The sequence below is a fragment of the Amyelois transitella genome, chromosome 25, assembly GCF_032362555.1.
Source record: "Amyelois transitella isolate CPQ chromosome 25, ilAmyTran1.1, whole genome shotgun sequence".
Lineage (NCBI taxonomy): Eukaryota > Metazoa > Arthropoda > Insecta > Lepidoptera > Pyralidae > Amyelois > Amyelois transitella.
This window is the reverse complement of record NC_083528.1, coordinates 2,681,314-2,702,696: the sequence shown is the minus strand read 5'-3', so window position 1 is coordinate 2,702,696 and position 21,383 is coordinate 2,681,314. Positions and strand designations below refer to the sequence as shown.

The following is a 21,383-nucleotide window of genomic DNA, read 5'->3' as shown; positions in this document are numbered from 1 at the left end:
AAGTGAATTCCTATTTAATATTGTATTGTGTGGCAGTTCTCGTGCCGTGAACGTATAATCATACAAACATAACTATTATCTAATTTCCATCCATCTTCGTTCCATAAATATGGTTTGACGGCCTCTGTGGCGCAGCGATAGTGCGCTTGTCTTTGACACCGGAGGTCCCGGTTTCGAATCCCGGCCAGGGCATGATGAGAAACGAACTTTCTCTGATTGGCCTGTGTCTTGGATGTTTATCTATACAAGTATATAAAAAATATAGTCTCGTTGAGTAAGTATCTCGTTACACAAGTTTCGAACTTACTTCGAGGCTAACTCAATCTGTGTTACTTGTTCCGTATATACATATTTATTTATTTGTGCCAGTATGTATTTACTTACTTGCTCAGACCACCACAATTAACTTTTACTATAGAGCCATCATTGGAATGGCAAAAATACTATATATTTTGCCGCAATAGGCATTTTTTAAATTATTATGCACAATTTTGTAGATCTTTATTGTATAAACCTACCTTCCTTATTTCACAATTTGAAATTCTTCTTTTAGGCGATGAGCTAGCAACCTGTCACTATTTGAGTCTCAATTCCATCATTAAGCCCTACAGCTAAACATGTTCATAGCCTTTTTTACTGTTGGTTCTGTCTACCCTGTAAGTGATTAAGACGTTATTGTATATGTTGCAGTCAAAACTCTTAACCAGTCAAAAGTACTATTGACTAGCAAAATCAGTCAAAAGTACTTTTGACCGTATGCTTTAGTCAACAATACTTTTAACTAAAATAACAGTTAAAACTACTTTTGCCCAATAGAGCTGGTTAAAAGTACTTTTGACTAAGTGATTCCGTCAAAAGTAGTTTTGACTGGTTGTATCAGTCAAAACTCTTAAAAAGTTAAGGTGGTCGATAAAAATAACGACAAACGCTCGTAAATAAACTTTTATATTACTCATCATTTGTGGATAACGTGCTGATATTAGAATCAAAATGAGTGAGTATGAAAAGAAAGAACGCTTTTTGCAAAGAATTTTAGCGTTAGAAGATATGAAAGATAGTCATTTTAATGTTATGACAAAAGAAAAATTTGAAAAGTTTGCAATGGATGTGGAAGACGCGAAATTTGATGAAAAGAAAACACCATTACAGTACAGTAGACTAAAACGCTTCAACATCATTGAAGTTTGTGGTATAAAAAATTAGTTACGAACACAGAACCTGTCAAATATTTTTTGCCGGCTGAGGAAATCTACGACATTATTGATGCTGCTCATATTTCTATAGGGCATGGTGGTCGCGATAGACTTAAGAACGAAACGGCAAAAAAGTACGCTAATGTAACAAAAGAAATGATTAATATATATTTGTCAATGTGCGAAGTATGCCAAAGGAAGAAAAGCAAGAAAAGGAGGGGTTTGGTTTCGAAACCGATCCTGCACTCTGAAATGAACAGCCGCTGCCAAGTCGACCTTATTGACATGCAGTCGCAAGAAGATCGCGGGCATAAATTTATTATGGTTTATCAGGATCATTTAACTAAATTTGTAATTTTGCGACCACTGACATCAAAAAGGGCTACTGAAGTTGCATATCAATTAATGGATATTTTTTTGACCTTTGGAGCACCATGTATTTTGCACTCAGATAATGGCAGAGAGTTTGTTAACTCAGTTATAAAAGAATTAACATCATATTGGTCGAAGCTAAAACTAGTAACTGGGAAACCACGTCATAGCCAAAGTCAAGGTTCCGTGGAAAGGGCTAATCAAGATGTCGAAAAAATGCTCGCATCTTGGATGGAAGACAATAAAACCACTAACTGGTCGAATGGACTAAAATTTGTTCAATTTATGAAGAACAGAGCATTTCACTCAGGGATAAAGCAGTCTCCGTATAAAGCAATGTTTGGAATGGAACCTAAAGTGGGGCTTACAACATCTAATCTACCTATGGAAATTATAAGTGGATTGCACAATGAAGAAGACTTACAAGTTGCAATCACAGAAATGGATCAAAACTTCGATGATAATGAAGAGAACCTAGATAAACAAGAAAAAATTGAAACAAAAAAGACAGGTAAAGAACAAGAAGAAAATAAGGAACAAGAAGAAAACAAAGAACAAGAAGAAATATTTGAACACAACAGTAACGTATCAATGATATTGGAAGCAAGAGAAAAAGCGCATTTGAATTTAGTAAAACAAGCAAAGAGAATGAAAACAGCAAGCGATCAATCTCATCCACCACTCAACGTCGGAGACAATGTGACCATACCAATCCCAGACGTAGACAAAGGAAAGGCAGACCTTCGTAATTTAATTGGAGTTGTATTAGAAGTTACTTGTGAGCAGTTATACAGAATTGGGACAAAGAGTGGTATTTTAGAGAAATTGTACTGCAGGTACGTACCTACTTATTAAAATTTAATGTGAATCTACTAAGTGAATTTGTTAATATAAATGAATTTGTTTGTGTGTGTGCGTATGTGAGCGTGTGTGTATTTGTTAGTTAAAATTTGTGTGTGTGCGTGTGTGTGTGCGTATGTGTGTGCGTGTGTGTGTGCATGTGGGTGCGTGTGTATTCATGTGTGAGCATGTGTGTGCGTGTGAGCGTGTGTGTATTTGTTAGTAAAAAATTGTGTGTGTGTACGTGTATGCGTGTGAGCGTGTGTGTATTTGTTAGTTAAATTAAAACCTACAGTAACCTGTTTTTATCATTTTATTTTCCAGATCCGAATTTGATGGCTGCAAAGAAAAATTTATCCGCCCGGATGAGGTGCCCAACAAAACAGTTACATTACGAACAGCTGCAAAGAACGCTGCTATCGGAACAGGACAAGGTTATGCTCGATGTGTATGTTCTACGGGCTGTAAAAACAACAAATGTTTATGCAAGAAGAAAGGATTGCTGTGTAATTCAAAGTGCCATAATAGTCTGAGTTGCATGAATAAATAATTCGTCACTGTAGACTGATAGCCTAGTAAAGTTTAAAAAAAACACGTATGTTGCTTACGATGCACAAATAATTTGCAATAAGTAAAACATATATAATTTACAAGGTTTCTACATACTAATAATAATAATAAACTAATAAAGGCGTAGGGACGTGACGACCCCATCGCCCTCTGTGGAAGGGTTTCCTTCCCAGTGCAGTCAGTTTCCGCGGGGCGGCTTGTGGCGAAGCCGTTGGTGAGTGGCGACACCACGGACCCTACCTCCTGGGGAACATACAGACATGCGCCATACACACACATACATACACACAGTAACACTTTCCCCGCCTCTGGCTTGCCTTAGTCGGCCGGCCAGAGTGGAGTCGCAAGAGCAGATCCTATGCTCCAGGATGGAAGTGTATTGCACGTAATGGCGTAATAGCGGGGAAACCAGCACGGGGTCATGCCTCGTGCTCGTGAAACCGGGGCCGCACCTCTCGGCATCCTATAGCTGCTTTTAACGTGTTGCGCCCTGGCCGCCGCATGGTGGCTTATTTAGGGTGCCCACAGGCTGCTGTATAGCCAATGAGCAGCGAGTCACCATCTGCCTAATCAAAATTACGTGAGAGATTTTCGAGGCAGATGTCCGTATCTCACTCCATAGCCCAGTAATCCAATCCACTAGCATCCCATCCGCATGACCCAGACTAAGTAAATCCCTACCTGGCAATAGTTTGGCAGTTGGGGAGGGCTGTCCGTTGGTGTATCCCAATGGTTCATCAAGGGACAGATCTCCACAGCTGCAGCCATCTCACTCTAGAACAAAAGGTACCAAAGGGCCTCTTCATGTTGGCTTCGGCCCCATGAACGCCTCCCAAATGACCGGGTCCCTATGGGCCCGTGCACATTTTACATGTACCAACATAATAAACTAATAATAATTTACATGTTTATACAATCACGAATTATGTTTTGATTTTTAAATTTCAATTATAGTTAAAAATTATTTAAGAAAAGCGATAAACTGTAAATTAATGTGTTTTTTAACTTGTATAATTTTTGATTACCTACTTTAGTTTGAATTTTTAAGTGTATCTTTTCTTTGTATTGTTTGCAATGTCAATTTTTTCGTAATAAACGATTTTACATTTAATAAATATCTTTTTCATTCACATCTAGCGAATTAATGCTTTTGACTGATGCTTTATTCCAGTTAAAACTACTTTTGACGAAGAGCGTCAGTCAAAAGTACTTTTACCCGTAAATTTGCAGTCAAAAGTACTAATAACCAATAATTTTCAGTCAAAAGTACTATTGACCAACCTGTTCAGTCAAAAGTACTTTTGACTGAATTTGTTAGTCAATAGTACTTTTGACTGGTTAAGAGTTTTGACTGCAACATATATATGTATGTATGTACCGTAAAAAGAACCTTAAATATCATATCAATGCCGTGTGGTTCCCGGCACCAATACAAAAAAGAATAGGACCACTCCATCTCATTCCCATGGATGTCGTAAAAGGCGACTTAGGGATAGGCTTACAAACTTGAGATTCTTTTTTTAGGCGATAGGCTAGCAACTTGTCACTATTCGAATCTCAATTCTATCTTAAAGCCAAATAGCTGAACGTGGCCTATCAGTCCGCTCAGGACTGTTGGCTCTGTCTACCCCGCAAGGGATATATAGACGTGATTATATGTATGTATATGTATGTATGTATGTAATATCATAGTATCGCATGTTTATTCAGTATACAACTTGCTAGAATACAGATTAAATAGACGTTCTAATTGCTTGTCTGTCCTTGCACTGTTCCCTGTCCTGATTGGATTTCGCTCAACGTCACCCTGTGACTCCCTGCAAACATTGTTCAGAGCAAAATGCATGAGAGTTAAGGGCACTGTGTTTGATTTTAACTAGCATTAAATATGATATGCTTCCGTGCTGGTAGGAAAAAACTGACTCAATCCAGGATCCATGGTCAAAGGCATTTCTAAATGCTTCCCTCCAGAGTGATGAGGATGCAACCGGGACTAAAGTCAGGAGGAAGAGTCATAATAGCTTATGTTATGCCCACATCTCCGCCTACGTAAACCACTAATTTTCTCTTGGAAAATCATTACAAGACAAACTTAGTCTTCCTACAGATGACGCAAACAGGACAAAGCTAGAATAATGCTGAGAGCTAAATAAAAATAGGTAATATAAGTAAATAAAGAATGACCTTTTACCCTGTAATTGTGGATACGTTTCCACATTACAACATAATATAGCTTAATGGATGCTATTTTTGGATACAGCTTTCATGTGGCCGAAGTGATGTGCAATAATACTGTAAATCATTATCGATAGATTGACGACTAACGATAAATTTATCGTATAAGATTCCCACCATGGTGTTTGAATGATTTCGCATCGGGATACGTCAAAATATTTACGTAGGTATATTTACAATAAATTATGCTCAGCAGCATTCAGCTCCTCCCACTCTTTGGGGTCACCACATAATAGTAATTTTCCAATTCGTTCTGTCACTAAACATATCTCCTAGTGTCTGCTCATGGATTTTTTTATGCTATCAATCTCTTTTTTCTAAAATTCGAACTTTTATTGTTAAGACTTTTTGATTATATGTATAGTATCAACAGAGGTCAGACGGGAATACCTTCAAGTAGAAACCTACCTTACCCAATTCAGGATCATGGTCAAGGCGCACCCCGGGCTTATCTCCAAAAAAGTGAGGATGTAACAGGGACTAACGCCAAAAAATTAAGACTTATTACAAAACTATCGACGGTTGAACTATCGACTCTTGGCCCAACACTAGCTATAGCGGCCGAAACCACCGTGCAGCCTAGTTCGTTAGTTCAACGTAATTTGCCCGTCACAAACTAATTTGGGTAGGCGTTGACCACTGTCGCTCATTTACACAGCTCACAGAATGTCACCGTGTGAACTAACCTTAGGGTGTTTACACACTGTTATAATAATGTTGTTTAGACATGATTTATTCATGTATGTAGAGTAGGTACGCGGATAATTCCGTTAATATCAATTCCCGCTGAAATATCGGCAATGCACTTAGTGTATCCCTAGACCACATAAGGGGACTTACAAGACAAATCTCTAAACTCAGCAGTTGGAGCCGTCCATTGATATGTCATTCAATAATTCAGCAACTAGTGTATGACAAAGATGCTACCATTTATAAAGTAAGGCTAAAAAGATAAGATTTTTTCTTTCAAGTTATGTATAGGTCTTAGAGAATCCACTTAATTGATCCAAAAAGAAACGGCTGGCACAACGTCACATTACATTTACCAAAATTAGCTATGACATGTTGTAGTGTGACCATGGCTACTCTAGATTTTACAAAACCTCACCCCTCACTTTTTAGTTAATTTTAGTAAATAGGATAAGTTAATTTAAAATAAGCATTTTTAACCTAATGCTACAATCGATGTGGATTGTAGCATTAGGTTAAAAATGCTTAATTCTTTAAAGTGATCCTAACGAAGAATAATTTAATCTTAACTTAAAATAACCAGAAAGTAAATTACATATTCTTAACAACGGGCTTATTTAAATGAATCATTAACAAAAACATATTAAATTGAGAACTAAAATTAAACTAAACAAAGAGACAATTTGTTCACAGTCGGCTTCCAATGGACAGCTCTCGGAGGCACAGTTTCCGTCTCCTGTCCCTCAATACTCAAATAAATCAAATACGGACCGCCATATTTATTTCTGTTTTGCGCATGAACGAACTAAAGTATTAACTTCTATTTTTGGACCTCGGAATCTTTGAATAAATCCCTCGGTGATTGCTTTCGTATTTATTTGCTACTAGCTGTGCCCGCGACTTCGTCCGCGTGGAATAGTTATTTTGGGCATCATATTTATTTTTGCAAACATCCTCCTCGGCTTTATCAATTATAGGGTCACGCGGTCACGCGTATTAGAAAGAACGCTGGTTCGCCGTATTAAATGTTTCGCTGCAAATTGCTTATAACGACTATATCTCAAAACCTATTCGTCTGATTTATATACTGTAAATGGCAATTTTAGTCTACATGAAAAGCCGAAAGTAATAAATATATTTATTTGGATAAGGATTAATACTGAATTAAAGAAAATTGGTTTCAAAATAACTTATGTTTATAATGAAAAAATAATCTTAAAAAATGAACATAAAAGTGGTTATTGTAAGTAAACCTTAAGAGATAGATATATGCTCTCGCGGACTTTTTTGTGGCAAAAAGTGAGTACTTCACATCTTTAGTACATTGTTTTACTATATCTTTGTTGGTTTGCGCAGCGTTCGCGTGGAAAGCTCGCAGATGGCCGACTCATTCAACTTTCACCTGCATTGTTGACGTTTCCCGTAGGAAATCCGGGATAAAATGTAGCCTATAGCCTTCCTCGATAAATAGACTATCTAACAGTGAAAGAATTATTCAAATCGGTTCAGTAGTTTCTGAGATTAGCGCGTTTAAACAAACAAAACAAACTCTTGAGCTTTATAATATTAGTATAGACTAGATTGTGTTCGCGGGTTCGCTCCCGTGCAATTTTTTAATACTCTTAGCTATGTCAGGCTATATCAGGCTTAGCTATAATAGCAAGTCTGCGTGTGAAAAATATCATAAAAAATTTCTAATATAAAATAAATATATCTATATATATATGTATATAGAGTGTAAAAGTATAAAATTATTAATATAAAGACAAAAAATAGTTATTTGGTACCTACAGAGTACATGATATAAAGTCGTTATTATCTTGCGGGGTAGACAGAGCCAATAGTCCCCAAAAGGCTGATAGGCCACATTCAGCTGTTTGGCTGTTTGGCCTTGAGATTCAAATAGTGACAGGTTGCTAATCTATCACCAACAAGAGGTTTATAGGCCTATCCCTTAGTCGCCTTTTACATCCAAGATATGGGGTAGTTCCTTTTTTTCCTCGTTATTCGTTGCGGCAACCACACGGCAATTATTTATTACGAAAATAAATCATTCAAATAGCTTTATATTACTTAACTAGCTGTGCCCGGGACTTCGTCCGCGTAAAATAGTTATTTTGGGCATAATTGAAGCCCTCAAGAATGACTAATTTTCCCCGTTTTTTTTTCACATATTCCATTATTTCTTTGCACCTTAAAATTGCAGCGTGTTGTTATATAACCTAGAGTCTTCCTCGATAAATGATCTATTCAACCCAAACAAAAATTTTCAATTTGAACCAGTAGTTCCTGAGATTCCTTAGAATTAGCGCGTTCAAACAAACTCTTCAGCTTTATAATATTAGTATAGAATTATCATTGAATGTTTCTTCTATAATTATTCTAATTATCCACATCCACCACTATCCACAAAATTTGAAGTGAAATGATAATTGTTTGGCAAAATTTTGAAGTCAATCGCCTGCCTGACACCAACCCACTTTGAGAAGTATTTGCCAATAACAAAACAAATAAAATATCAGATATTTTCGCGCTGTTAAACATGAATAGAATGGCGGAAACCACTGACATAGATCGAAATAGATACGGGTGTATGCGTACTTTGCGCGGGCTTTAAATTATGATAATATACATACATATAATCACGTCAGTATCACCTGCTAGGTAGACAAAGCTAAAATTCTTGAAATTCGCTAAAAGTTGAAAAATTATGATATCACATCACAAAATCAATGATATATTCGACAATGCAGTATCGTCAGGTGATAAAGGGAAAATTTACCTCATCGATAGTGCACCAAAACGAAGCCCTGCCAAGCTAATCACACCATATTGATGGTACAATGTGACGATGTGGCACACCGTCGCGGAAAAAGGTAGACAAATTAACCTATTTTTGAAATATCTTCATTTGGCATCTGTAGCAAACCTATTTCGTTAATCTATACTTATATTATAATACTGAAGAGTTTGTTTGAACGCGCTAATCTCAGGAACTACTGGTTCGAATTGAAAAAACATTTTTTTGTTGAACAAACCATTTATCGAGGAAGGCTTTAGGCTATAAAACATCATGATGCAACTATTAGGAGCGAACAAATAATGGAGAATGTGAAAAAAATCGGGGAAAATTATGTATCCTTGAGGGCTTCAATGATGCCCAAAATAGTTATTCCACGCAGGCGAAGTCGAGGGCGCAGCTAGTTATTTATTAAACTGTAATGTATTGAGCTGTGTTTGTGAATAAAGTCGAATATAATGTTTTCTTTGTTTGAATATAATGTGTTGTTTTCCTTCAAATAAGTAAGGTAAGACATTGCAGTCAAATAGTTGAAATGCTGCGATATTATATAATGCGTAACCCAAAACTGAATATTTGTATTTACTTCTCTTTGTTAATAAGCAGTGACTGAAATACTAACTGATGTATGATGTGAAATTCAAATAAAGAATTTAAATAGAGTCTATTTTATTTATGTCTGTGTCGAAGACGACCAAGAGTTATTGAAAATTAAAATTCTCGAAGGGAATTCAAGGTGCTCCAGCGCCCTTCTTGCCAAGGACGAGGGTTCAGATAAATAAGATAAAATTCCCAGATCAATTCCAAAAGGGCCGATGATAATTTGGATCAAATTGGGAATATCTGAATTACTCGGGACATGTCTAGACAAAGACTGGGTAGGAATGTAATTTGAGATAATTTAGTGATCAATTTACAAACAGATAATGTAAAAGAATTTTATCAAAATTTATTTTACATTTGAAATAAGATGAAAAACTCTAAAGATAAGTTCGTCATAATTATATCGTAGTATTCCATAACACTAAGTCTATTTTATTTTTTTATCTATGTAATTTGTCCCGAATATACTTATTGTATTCCTAGGACTACGAGTATGGTGATCAAACCATTATGATGTCTTAATGAGTGTGACACCGATTTTTATGTCATAATTTAATTTACGTTGAAAATTTAATTGCATATACTTACATGCAGTAAGCATGTTGATGCGTCGGTGGGGAGGGCACGGGGTTGCGTGAGGAAACCTTCACATTCAGGTAACAGAATGTGCAACCATGATCCAATATGAGTTAGGTTCCCGTACAAAACCGCTTCGTGTAAAAACCTGACTCAGCCAATCCAGGATCCATGGTCGAGAGCGAACCCCGGGCTTCTCTGCAAGAGGTGAGAACTCACCCGGGACTTACGCCAAGAGGATTACTGGGTAAGTTGAGTAATTGTCCAACTTGCCACTCCTGGAATGTAGTAATATTAGGAGGTACGAACCCAGAGTATGCGACCAGGACATACGCCAGTAGGATGACGATTATTGATACCTACTGATTAACCTTTCAAAGTTTTAAGATTTACGTCGTGGGCGGCCCAATTAGAAAAGTCACCGTATCCCAGGAATCCGAAAACTTTGCTCAAATAATCGGAAATTAATTTTGTTTGCAGCAGCTAAAAATAGTTCGTGAATGGAATATTTTTGGGTACAATAACTTGCTAATTGAAAAGAAACTCTGTCAAAGCCACAGAGCAATGAACCGCGACCTTAAATCGAATTTTAGGGTTCCACACCTAAAAGATACAAACTGTCTGTTCGTCCGTCCGTCTGTCTAACACCAAGCTGTATCTCATAAACCAGGTTAGCTAGAAATCTCATATTTTCATTAATTATGTATTTCCGTTGCCGCTATACAATAATGACAAAAATTTAAATATTAAGAAGTTCCCCACAGAACCATAGAACAAACGTAATTTTTAAGCAATTTCTTGGTCAATTTTAATAAATAGGTAGAAACGTGAATATATAAAATAAATATTGAAGTCACAAACGTGATGATGGTACGAAATCGTTAGAGGCCGACTCGCACTTGGTCCTTTTTTTTAATTTATATATATCAAAGTGGAGCAGGAGTTTCGCCTATGTCTACGATCCTGGATTGGATAATTCTGGTTTTATGGTCTCTTTCTCTTTCATGGTCTTTGCAACCTTTGCAGAAGAATCTCACGGATATTAGATCACATGTCATATCATCAAGTTTTACTTTCAACCTTATTGCGAGTCTCTAGACCATAAATTGGTTTACCAGCGCTTGCAGGGTCAACTGACGTTTCATTTCAACCCACTCGATAAGCATTTGAAGTACTTCCAAGGCTTTACGTCCCGATATTTCTCTCGTCCCAACCCGGCGGAATCTTTTTTTAGACGCCGCTTGATCGACGCCCACGGGATTTCGGGATAATAAATAACGTTACTCTGATTATAATACTTGTATAAACATGTTTCAAAAAGTTAAATGGCATCCTTAAAACGTTTCCTCGAATTTTTCAGTAATAAAACAAATATATATGGTTTTTCTTTTTATTTATGACAATGAAGAAATCATTTCTGAAGGCGTTTTTTTGGGTTCCGAAGCCAAATAGCAAAAAAGAGTGCGTATTGTTTCGTCATAGGTATCATTTCCGTAACATACCACAGCAATTTCATTTATAGACACGTCCAAAGTATTAAATAGTTATCCCGTCAAAGTTGTAAACTATTCTATAATTAAAATAAAAAAAGGATACATAAAATAAAACTAATATGAATTTTAACCAAATCACGACTGACAAGGTAAATCTTGCTTCTCTTTCTTGTGCATACAAATAGAACGAGAGAACTGTATCTTTCACGTCATTTGATAGAACACTTAACAACAGCCATCCGCTTAATAAAAAAATTACTTCTAACCAATTTATCAAGACAAGAACCGAATCTAAACCGTATTTGACATAAATTCTGAGAAAAACGACCGTTTTAACGACAAAGGACGGCGACCACTTGTTGAGGCAGTTTACATAAGCCCTATTAAGCCTCCAGCTTAACCTGACCTCCCCTGGACCCCTGCAATCTTCCCGCCTTAGGCGGCAGAGGGGTCAATCGCTAAGCCCTTGGAGATCACGTTATAGTGGCGTTGGGAAACGAATTAATTTTGGACTACCGTTTGTATATTTACATATGATTTGTTTGTCTTTAGTTATGAAGAGTAATGAAGAATTCGGTCTCATCTAACTGGGATAAAGGCTATTTTTAAAAGATTTTATTAATAAATGTAAACTATTATTTTAGGGTTTTTCTTAAATTTTAAGGAGACACTATCATATTATAATTAAAAATTTATTAACATCGGGCTACATCCTTTATGAGTAGTTTTAATAATTATGACTAACGTAAATAAGATATGGTTTAAATAGTAAACTGATAATATATTTTAATATCAAGCCAGCATTTTACACAAAGTGTTTTGAGTAAAATAGAATTCCCATGTCAAATTTATTATTAGTTTATTTTTAATAAGTATTATTCATTACACTTACTCGCATCAATTTAAGATCTATTCAGTCTATAAATTTGGTCTTGTTCAGACAAGCAGACAGACACTATCTTGGGGGTTATATTAAGTAGCTATGCACCTGGGAGGGGCGTCTTAAATGGAAAATAAAATTGTGCTCGTCTGTAGGTAGACCATGTATAAGATTGATGGATTTAATAATAAGGGTCTGCCCACAGTGACATGAAAAAACATTGTTCGGAGAATGTACGGGACTTAGATAAAATATAGATTGCATTTCGGAGAAATCTTGTCAAAGAAACAGGTGGTTTGAAGCATCAATTTATTTTATAAATAAAAAAACAACGTCCTTAGGGAATATTAATGTTTTCCCGGAATTTTCACTGTTATATCCTCGAAAGGAAGAAGGTACAAGGTGACTGTAAATGGGACATTGGAAAAAAAAAATAAGGTGTAAGGCGTAAGTACCTTGTTCAAATCGGGGACGTCAGGAAAGGTCAAGTCAAGTATACCCAAATGTTTAATTTTAATTAATTAACTTATTAAGGCTATCGCCTTATCCTTATCTATCCTTATCCTTATCTATCGATAAGAAATAATAATATACAAATTGTAAAAGTACCGTGTGCCGTGTGGTTTTCAGCACTTCAGAATAGAACTCCATATCTTTCCCATGGATGTCGTCAAAGGCGACTAAGGAATAGGCTTATAAACTTGGGATTCCAATTGTACCTCAATTCCATCATGAAGCTATACAGCTGAACGTGGCCTTTCATTATTTTCGAGACTGTTGCTCTGTCTACCACGTATGAAATATAGACGTGACTATGCACATACTTTTACATACATACCAATGTTAAAAAAGGAAATAGTAACTAAAAGTACATATTTATATCTTTTAGTCAGCAGAGACTTAAATTAATTAATTCCCGGTTAAGGCCATTTTGGTTACAAAACGTAATTAAAGAAAACTTTCGCTTAAATATTCTAGGCTAAGATTTTTATATGAAATATCCTAACAGCTGGCGGTGTAGCAGTTGGAATGAATAGGAAACACAGAGCACGGTTTACTTAAAATAATACCAATACTTCTATCATTAAGCCAAACAGATGAACGTGGCCGTCTTTTTAAAACTGTTGGCTCTGTCTACCCCGCAAGGGATATAGGCGTGATTATATGTATGTATGTGTGTAATACCGATAAAGTAACAACATCGTGAAAAGCACATTCAAGCATTGAATGTGTAACCATCAGTTTAAATGGGTTAGAAGGTTCCCCTGAAAAGGTGGTCAGATGGGAGTCGCTTCGTGTTAAAACCTGAATTACTGATTGCCGGGAACCACACGGCACGCTACGCAATAAGCAGTATATAACAAACCTAGTGCGGTAATTTTCCTTGCTCTGTGAAAGAATCCATCTGCCTTGCTCTGTGCAAGCCTGCAAACTCGTAAAATATGCAGCAAACGGCCCCTCGTTATTACAAATGGAGAAACGCTAATTACTCCGAGAGGAATATTTTTTAAATAGATTAATGGTTTGTCTTCGTAATAAACGAGTTTTTGATTAAAATAAAATGGGTTATTGCGCGTTAGCGTTGTGGTTTTAGTAAATAGAAAAATATCTTAAAGACTCTATCTAGCGCCTGGTACTTCCCAATTCTTCTTTTATACCTTATATCTTAGGTACTAGCTGTTCCGGCAAACGTTGTTTTGCCATATAAATAATTTTTAAGTAATTTCTAGTTAAAAGGAAATCGTGGCAAGTGGAAAGAGGTAGTCTCTGCCAACCCCTCCGGGAAAGAGGCGTGATTTTATGTATGTATAGAATTGAGATTCAAATAGTGACAGGTTGCTAGCCCATCGCCTAAAAAAGAATCCCAAGTTAAAAAGCCTATCCCTTAGTCGCCTTTTACAACATCCATGGGAAAGAGATGGAGTGGCCCTATTCTTTTTTTGTATTGGTGCCGGGAACCACACGGCATGAACACAAACTCCGTTTGAACAAAATTTTATAAGTACGGATATTTTGTTTTTCTCTGAAAATATAATACTTGGAAACCCTTAGTTCAAGACACCAACTCACACTTGGCCGGTTTTTATTCACGTAACAATCTTAGCCGCGAAGTAAGACCGTTTCCAATTCCCCATTACCGGCTGACGCCTCAGGAGTATTTTTACCCGACTTCGTTATAGAGAGTGCTGTGTTCTACCGTTTTCACGGCTCGCTGACTAACGCGTGTGGTACAAGTTCAAAGATGAAGCGATGAAGTCAAATTCAAAGTACATACATGTACTTAATCACTTCTTTATCCCTAACAAGGGTAGACAGAGTTATCTACATAAATAATCACGTCTATATCCCTTGCGGGGTAGACAGCCAACAGTCTCGAAAAGACCGATAGGCCACGCTCAGCTATTTGGCTTTTAGATAGAATCGAGATTCAAATAGTGACAGGTTGCTAGCCCATCGCCCAAAAGAAGAATCCCAAGTTTTATGCCTATAACTTGAGCTGTCAATCTGGGAGGAAATTGGAAATAAAAAATAAACAACACTGGAATTAAATATAATTTACTTAAAGGCGTTTTTTTTTTGACAAATTACACAGATTGAGTTAGCCTCGAAGTAAGTTCGAGTCTTGTGTTACGAGATACTAACTCAGCGGTACTATATTTTATAATAAATACTTACTATAGATAAATAAATACATAATAGTTTTTTGGCATAATTGGTTTTGGAATACTATTTCAATAGACATAAATATAGTTCAATTTTATTTTGCGGAGCGCTCCGGTACACGGCTGCACTCGATGAGCGTTCGAAGCAGACTGGTTAGGTTAGGTTAGCTGCTTAAAGAAATATGCCAAAAAAGTTATGCCAAATAATATTATGCGTAACAATTATTAGGCTAAACAAAGGTATGTCATGTAAAATTATGACACAAAATTTTATGCTAATAGATGGAGAACCAACAGGACTCCGAAACTCACAGCTTCCCTTAGACTTATAATAGTTTATCGCGAATTATCATAAATCAAGTTTAAGTCTCGCTGCCGTATTTATAAAAAGTTCAAGTACAAGTTGGAATGTGTGAGACTAGCTTTTACCCACAGTTGCGCCTGCGTCAATTACAAAAGAATACTAAATGCAGCTAAACGTAGCCTTTCAGTGTTTACGAGACTGTTGACTCGGTCTACCTCGTAAGGGATAAAGACGTACGTGATTATGTATTTGTATGTGTGTATTGTACATTTATCGTATGTTAAAACCATCGAGTGCATTCCCCAGAAACCATTTGGCTTTACACTGTTATCGCCTTAATCCAACTCGGGCGGCTATCCGAAACGACACGTACAAAAACCAACTTTATTCCCAAACGAAAAGGTACAAGTTCCCCCAAATTTCAAGGGTTCAATCATTGGGCTATCCCGGATTTGCGTCACTGTCCCGAATCCTAAGAATTTCGACGTTTCTGTTCGGCTATCAGTAATGTGATGTGAAGACATGATTATAAGTTACTTGTTATAAATACGGCAGCAAGACTTAAGATTGATTTGCGATAAATCGCGATAAACTATTATAAGTCTAAGGGAAGCTGTGAGTTTCGGAGTCCTGACAATCCCGCGGGAACTCCGGGATAAAAAGTAGCCTGAGTTATTCTGGGTGTTTAGCTACCCACATACCAAATTTCATACATACATACATAAAATCACGCCTCTTCCCCGGAGGGGTAGGCAGAGACTACCTCTTTCCACTCGCCACGATCTCTGCATACTTCTTTCGCTTCATCCACATTCATAACTCTCTTCATGCAAGCTCGAAGACATGATTTACAGCCTATATTTCTCCATTACGACATTACGATCTCCTTGGACAGACTAACTCTTCAAATTTCGATAATGTAAACTGACTGAATGGAGGGGAATAAAGGACTACAACCTTACAACCTTGGGATTCTTTTTTAGGCAATGGGCTAACAACCTGTCACGATTTGAATCTCAATTTTATCATTAAGCTTCATTTCATCATTATAGCTGAACGTGGCCAATCAGTATTTTCAAGACTGTTGGCTCTGTCTACCCCGCAAGGGATATAGACGTGACCATAAGTATGTATGTGAATAAAGGACTACCTATATACAACGGAATAAAAAAGACCACGAAATTAAGAAAAAAACCACTTCGACATGATGACTACCGAGCTCTCTTGGATAGAATCTCGTGATTTATTTGACTGACTTACCAGACCTGACCCGTTCTCAGTCATCGTATCATAATTCCAATTTCCCAGCTCTTACTGCTTCAGTTGGCTTACTGAATGGCACACATAAGATAAACAGTGAGAAAATACTTCCAAATCAATTGATTATAGTCCAATGTTTCTAAGACTGTTGGCTCAGTCTACCTTGCAAGGGATAGAGACGTGATTATGTATGTATTCCTACATCATACCTAACTTTGCTGCAATATCAGGTAAGCCTGGAGGTAAATTTTCCGGAAACTAAACTCAAAGCGGCCAAGTCTTATGCAAACCTAGTGACGAGTACTTTCTGAGCCTTCGTAATGAGAAAACTTGAGACATTTGCGCCAACATCGAATTTCGTGGAAAAAGAAACTATTAAGAGTGAGAAATGTACATATACTTATTTGTAAGATAGATAAAAAATCAGTAATAAACAGAACGCAATTAATTTCTATTTTATTATTATTCCGAAAAATTAAGTCTAATAAATAGCACTTGGGCGACCGAGCGGTGCTCAGTGGACGTCAGGAAATCCATAATGAATATTATACACAAACAATAAAACCGTACGTTGTTGGGGATCGATCCTGGGTACTCCGACGTGAAAACTAATCGCTCAGATTTTTTTACTGTTTCTTACTTTGAGTAAGCTCCTTATTAATTATTCATGTGAATGACACAATCAGAAAAAAACAAATTTTCCCAGACATAGGAACTAGCGGAATCGATTTTTTACGCCCGTATGTGACTAAATTTAAAATTTTAACGAAATCGTTACAGCCGTTTCCAGAACACGAGTACAAATATATATGAAGTATGAAATGTCTATCATCAGATCTTTGCTGACCAGTCGGTAAAACTAAAATTTAAATTTTTTCTCCATCATTATCCTCTTGGGTTTACCCGAAATTCCTGAAACGTTAAATTTTCACTCCAGCATTACACCGACCCAGCCAAATTACCATATGTTTATCCCGTGGGCGGCTACGATTATGGCTTAATCCTCAACATACGTACTATCAAAGAGTCTTTTGGTGCAATGCCAGCTAATTTTAACTATATTTTTGAATACTTTTTATCAAAAATATTTGCATGCGGACTCGAATTTTTTTCTACAGATTTTGTTAAAAACCTGTATTTTTTGTAGGTGGAGCTAAATTCGCGTGTGTATTCTGTGGAATTCTCTTCCTGAATCTATCCGGAGGGCGCCTAATAGATTTGCATTCAGGGAGCAAGTCCATTTTCTCTTTTTTGACCAGTAGATTATCTTAAACTTTACACAATCATATAACTTATCTAGTATATGTATGTTTATTTTATATGGAGTATATATAATTATATTTAATCATGCTTATGTTTGTAATATATTATATGTGAGTGTATTAAGTAACCTATTATTTATGTTATTATTTCTTTTACAGTTATCGCACCACCTGTACATTTATCTCAGTTTGATGCAAAGGTTCGACTGGCAGAGAATGTTTTGTGGCATTAAGTCCACCTGTGCATAAAGTTTAAATAAATAAATTAATTAATAAATCCAGTACTTAATAATTTAGTAGATGCGAATATAAGTCTAATACTCATCTTCGAGTCTACCTATATCTCCCTGCCTATTCCATTGAGAATTTTGCATGCTTTCATTACCAGTTCCGAAAATATCGCCCATCAATAAATCCCTTACAAAAGTATTCCACTCATAAGTTACGCAAACAGTGACGACCGCCATGTTTGTTTTCGTTCTAAAAAATACACGTTTGAAATGCGCAGGAAAACGCTTTTAAGGTTATTCGGACCTACAATATTTTATCTGTTTCAATATTAAGAATATTTTTCGTTTAAATTTAAGAGATTTTTTATAAACTTAAATTGGGATTTGAGGTCAAAAGTAACTAACCTATCAGCTTGTATGAAAAGATCGATGAATGATTCGCAGATGTCGGATTCTCGTCTCTGAACCAATTTGATCCCCGGTCAGCTTGACGCAAAATAAGCAAGTAGTGGAAAATTTTTGTCACTGTCTCTCCGGGAATGAGATATGTGTCAATTATGAGAATCATGGGAAACTGACTAAAATAAAATAAGCATCGCAGCAAGCGTAGTTTCAATGTTTTTATTGTTTTTTAAACCATTATTCTGTTCTATTTTTCAAACATGAATATCATGGTGGGAGAGAGAAAGAGAAAAGGATTTGATAAATATCTTTCTCCAAACGTGTTTCTCCCTAACGGGATAGATATTACAAAAATTCACAAGACAACATTGCCTTTCAATGTATAGGTAATAAGCTCCAGAATAGCTAGATAGAACAAGTATCCATAGAGTAATAGATCACCTCACTAATCCATCATCTAAAAGAAGAATCCCAAGTTTATATGCCTTAAAATCATGTTACACCTTATTCTTCTCCAACAATCAAAACCAACATTATGAAATGCGTAGGTTTTTAATATAAATCTCCACTCAACTTCACAAGAAATAAAAAGTGACTGGTTTATGAAAACACTGCACACAATTCATTGAAATGTACAATTCTTGTTAAAAGTACTTACCACTACGGTATTACACAGAAAACAGTCAGCTATCATTAGATAAGCTAAACAGCTGAACGTGGCCATTCAGTCTTTTCAAGACTGTTGGCTCTGTGTACCCCGCAAGTTATATAGACGTGACCGTATGTATGTATGTACTTCCGCAATCAAAACAATAAGCATTTAACAGATAAATTTTGTCATAACAAGAATGTGAACAGACATATATCACTCCCATTTACCCCTCATATCATCGCGAACGTCTGAAATTTGCTCCCGTATGTCACAGGACGTGATCCGAATTTCAACACCGTTCCCGATATATCTGAACTTCCAACTCGGAAGGCCAAGGGAGACTGATGCGGGTTTCCTAATATGTATATCAGCAGGCGATGTGGTACAAATCGAATGTTTATTTGATAGTAATACATACATACATATTTATCACGTCTATGTCCCTTGCAGGGTAGACGGAGCCATAAGTCTTGAGTTTGGCTTAATGACATAATTGAGATTTAAATAGTGACAGTTGCTAGCTTATCGAACCCCGAGTTTATAAGCCTATCCCTTAGTCGCCTTTACGACATCCAAAGTCAACGAAATCATAGTTCGTTTTATTGTTAGTTGGAAGTTCCGTTGAAATGCGTCAAAGAAATATCTCTCTCATCTTTAGGCATTCCTAGTTGCACTTTCTACCATAGTCCTTCGGAGCTTAGGGTCCACTTCATCGTACATATACTAAGATATCACGTCTTTACCTCTTACGGATAGACAGAGCAATAGTCTCGAAATCACTGAAAAGCCACGTTCGGCTGAATGAGAGAATTGAGATTCAGATAGTGACAGGTGGCTAGACCATCGCTTAAAAGAAGGAATCCCTTTTAGGAAGGAATCGTCTGCTTTTTCTTTAAAGTTCTCATTAAGAAGATAATTCGTTTCTCATCATGCCCGGGATTCGAACCCTGGACCTTCGGTGTCACAGACAAGCGCACTAGCGCTGCGCCACAGAGGCCGCATATATGTACCTATATGTATTTTCCTAAAATACGTGACAATATAAGGGCTTTCTATTTTCACATTAGGCTTTATTCATGAGTAAATAAATAAGGGCTGCTACTAAGGACTATACGAGGGTCGGTTTTGGGGTGTGTATTTACTCAGTACCCCATGAATAAGAGCCGTGAGTAAATACCGACGTCCAGAGTTCAATTCTGTGTTAGCTGTCTTAACATTACTCTGGTTATAAATGAAAGGATGCTGTATAATTTGGAATCAGAATAATTTTCTCAATTCTTATATGCCGTGTAGTTGCAGGAACGAATAAAAATAAAGAATAGGACACACACAGGTAAAGAGTACCATGAATGTCGTAAAAGTTGGCTAAGGGAAACCTTATAAATCTGGGATACTTTTAGGCAATGGGCTAGCAACCTGTCACTTTTTGAATTTCAATTCTATAATTAGGCCTTACAGCTGAACGTGGCCTATCAGTCTTTCAAGAAGGCACTGACTACTCCGCAAGAGATATAGACGTGATTATATGAATGAATGATTCTTAATTCTATAGGAACCCATTACTTACACTTTTTTTACACCCACTCACGACCTTACATGAAGAATGTGACGTATCCACTATTCATTTATATTGTACTAGAGGCCGCCCGCGACTTCGTCCGCGGTGGAATCAATCCCGCGGGAACTCCGGGATAAAAGGTAGCTTATATGTCATTCTAGGTATTCAGCTACCTACATACCAAATTTTATCGTAATCGGTTTAGTAGTTTTTGCGTGAAAGCGTAACAAACATCCATACTGACATCCTGACATACTCACAAACTTTCGCATTTATAATATTAGTAGGATTATATTGTATTGATGTATGTTTATTTATTTGATATTTGTTATTTTATGATAATATGTTTTGGGTTTATTAATATCAGTAAGTTTATGTAAGTTTATATCTTAATTATTATGTACACAAGCCAATGCCTTTCTTTACACTTTCCTGTCGTGGGCCTGCTGGAAGAAATTTCTCTAGAAATAAGTAGTGCCCTTGTACCGAATTTCTCTTTATTTTAAGTTTTATTCTTATTCTCCTCGTATATATGTATATAAACGTTTGTAGATGATGCAAAATTAGTAGGTATGCCTGGATCGTGTTAAGATGTAGTCAAATCAGTTTAAAGTTTGACGCTCATGATAGCGAGAGAGGTTAAACATACATACATACATATAATCACGTCTATATCACTTGCGGGGTAGACAGAGACAACAGTCTTGAAAAGACTGATAAGCCATGTTCAGCTTTTTGGCTTTAAGATAGAATTGAGACTCAAATAGTGATAGGTTGCTAGCCCATCGCCTAAAAGAAGA

The 21,383-nt window shown here is 36.5% G+C and overlaps 2 protein-coding genes across 2 annotated transcripts in view; one reads left to right on the top strand and one right to left on the bottom strand.

Moving 5' to 3' along the window:
* The window catches only part of LOC106138039 (uncharacterized), a 65,046-nt gene that overhangs the window by 19,365 nt on the left and 24,298 nt on the right, over positions 1-21,383 (bottom strand). The window lies entirely within an intron of this gene.
* LOC132903395 (uncharacterized) lies at positions 1,710-3,014 on the top strand. The gene is made up of 2 exons (XM_060951671.1): positions 1,710-2,401; positions 2,730-3,014. Exons 1-2 carry the CDS (start codon positions 1,782-1,784, stop codon positions 2,953-2,955), a joined length of 846 nt encoding a protein of 281 aa, XP_060807654.1. The 5' UTR covers positions 1,710-1,781; the 3' UTR covers positions 2,956-3,014.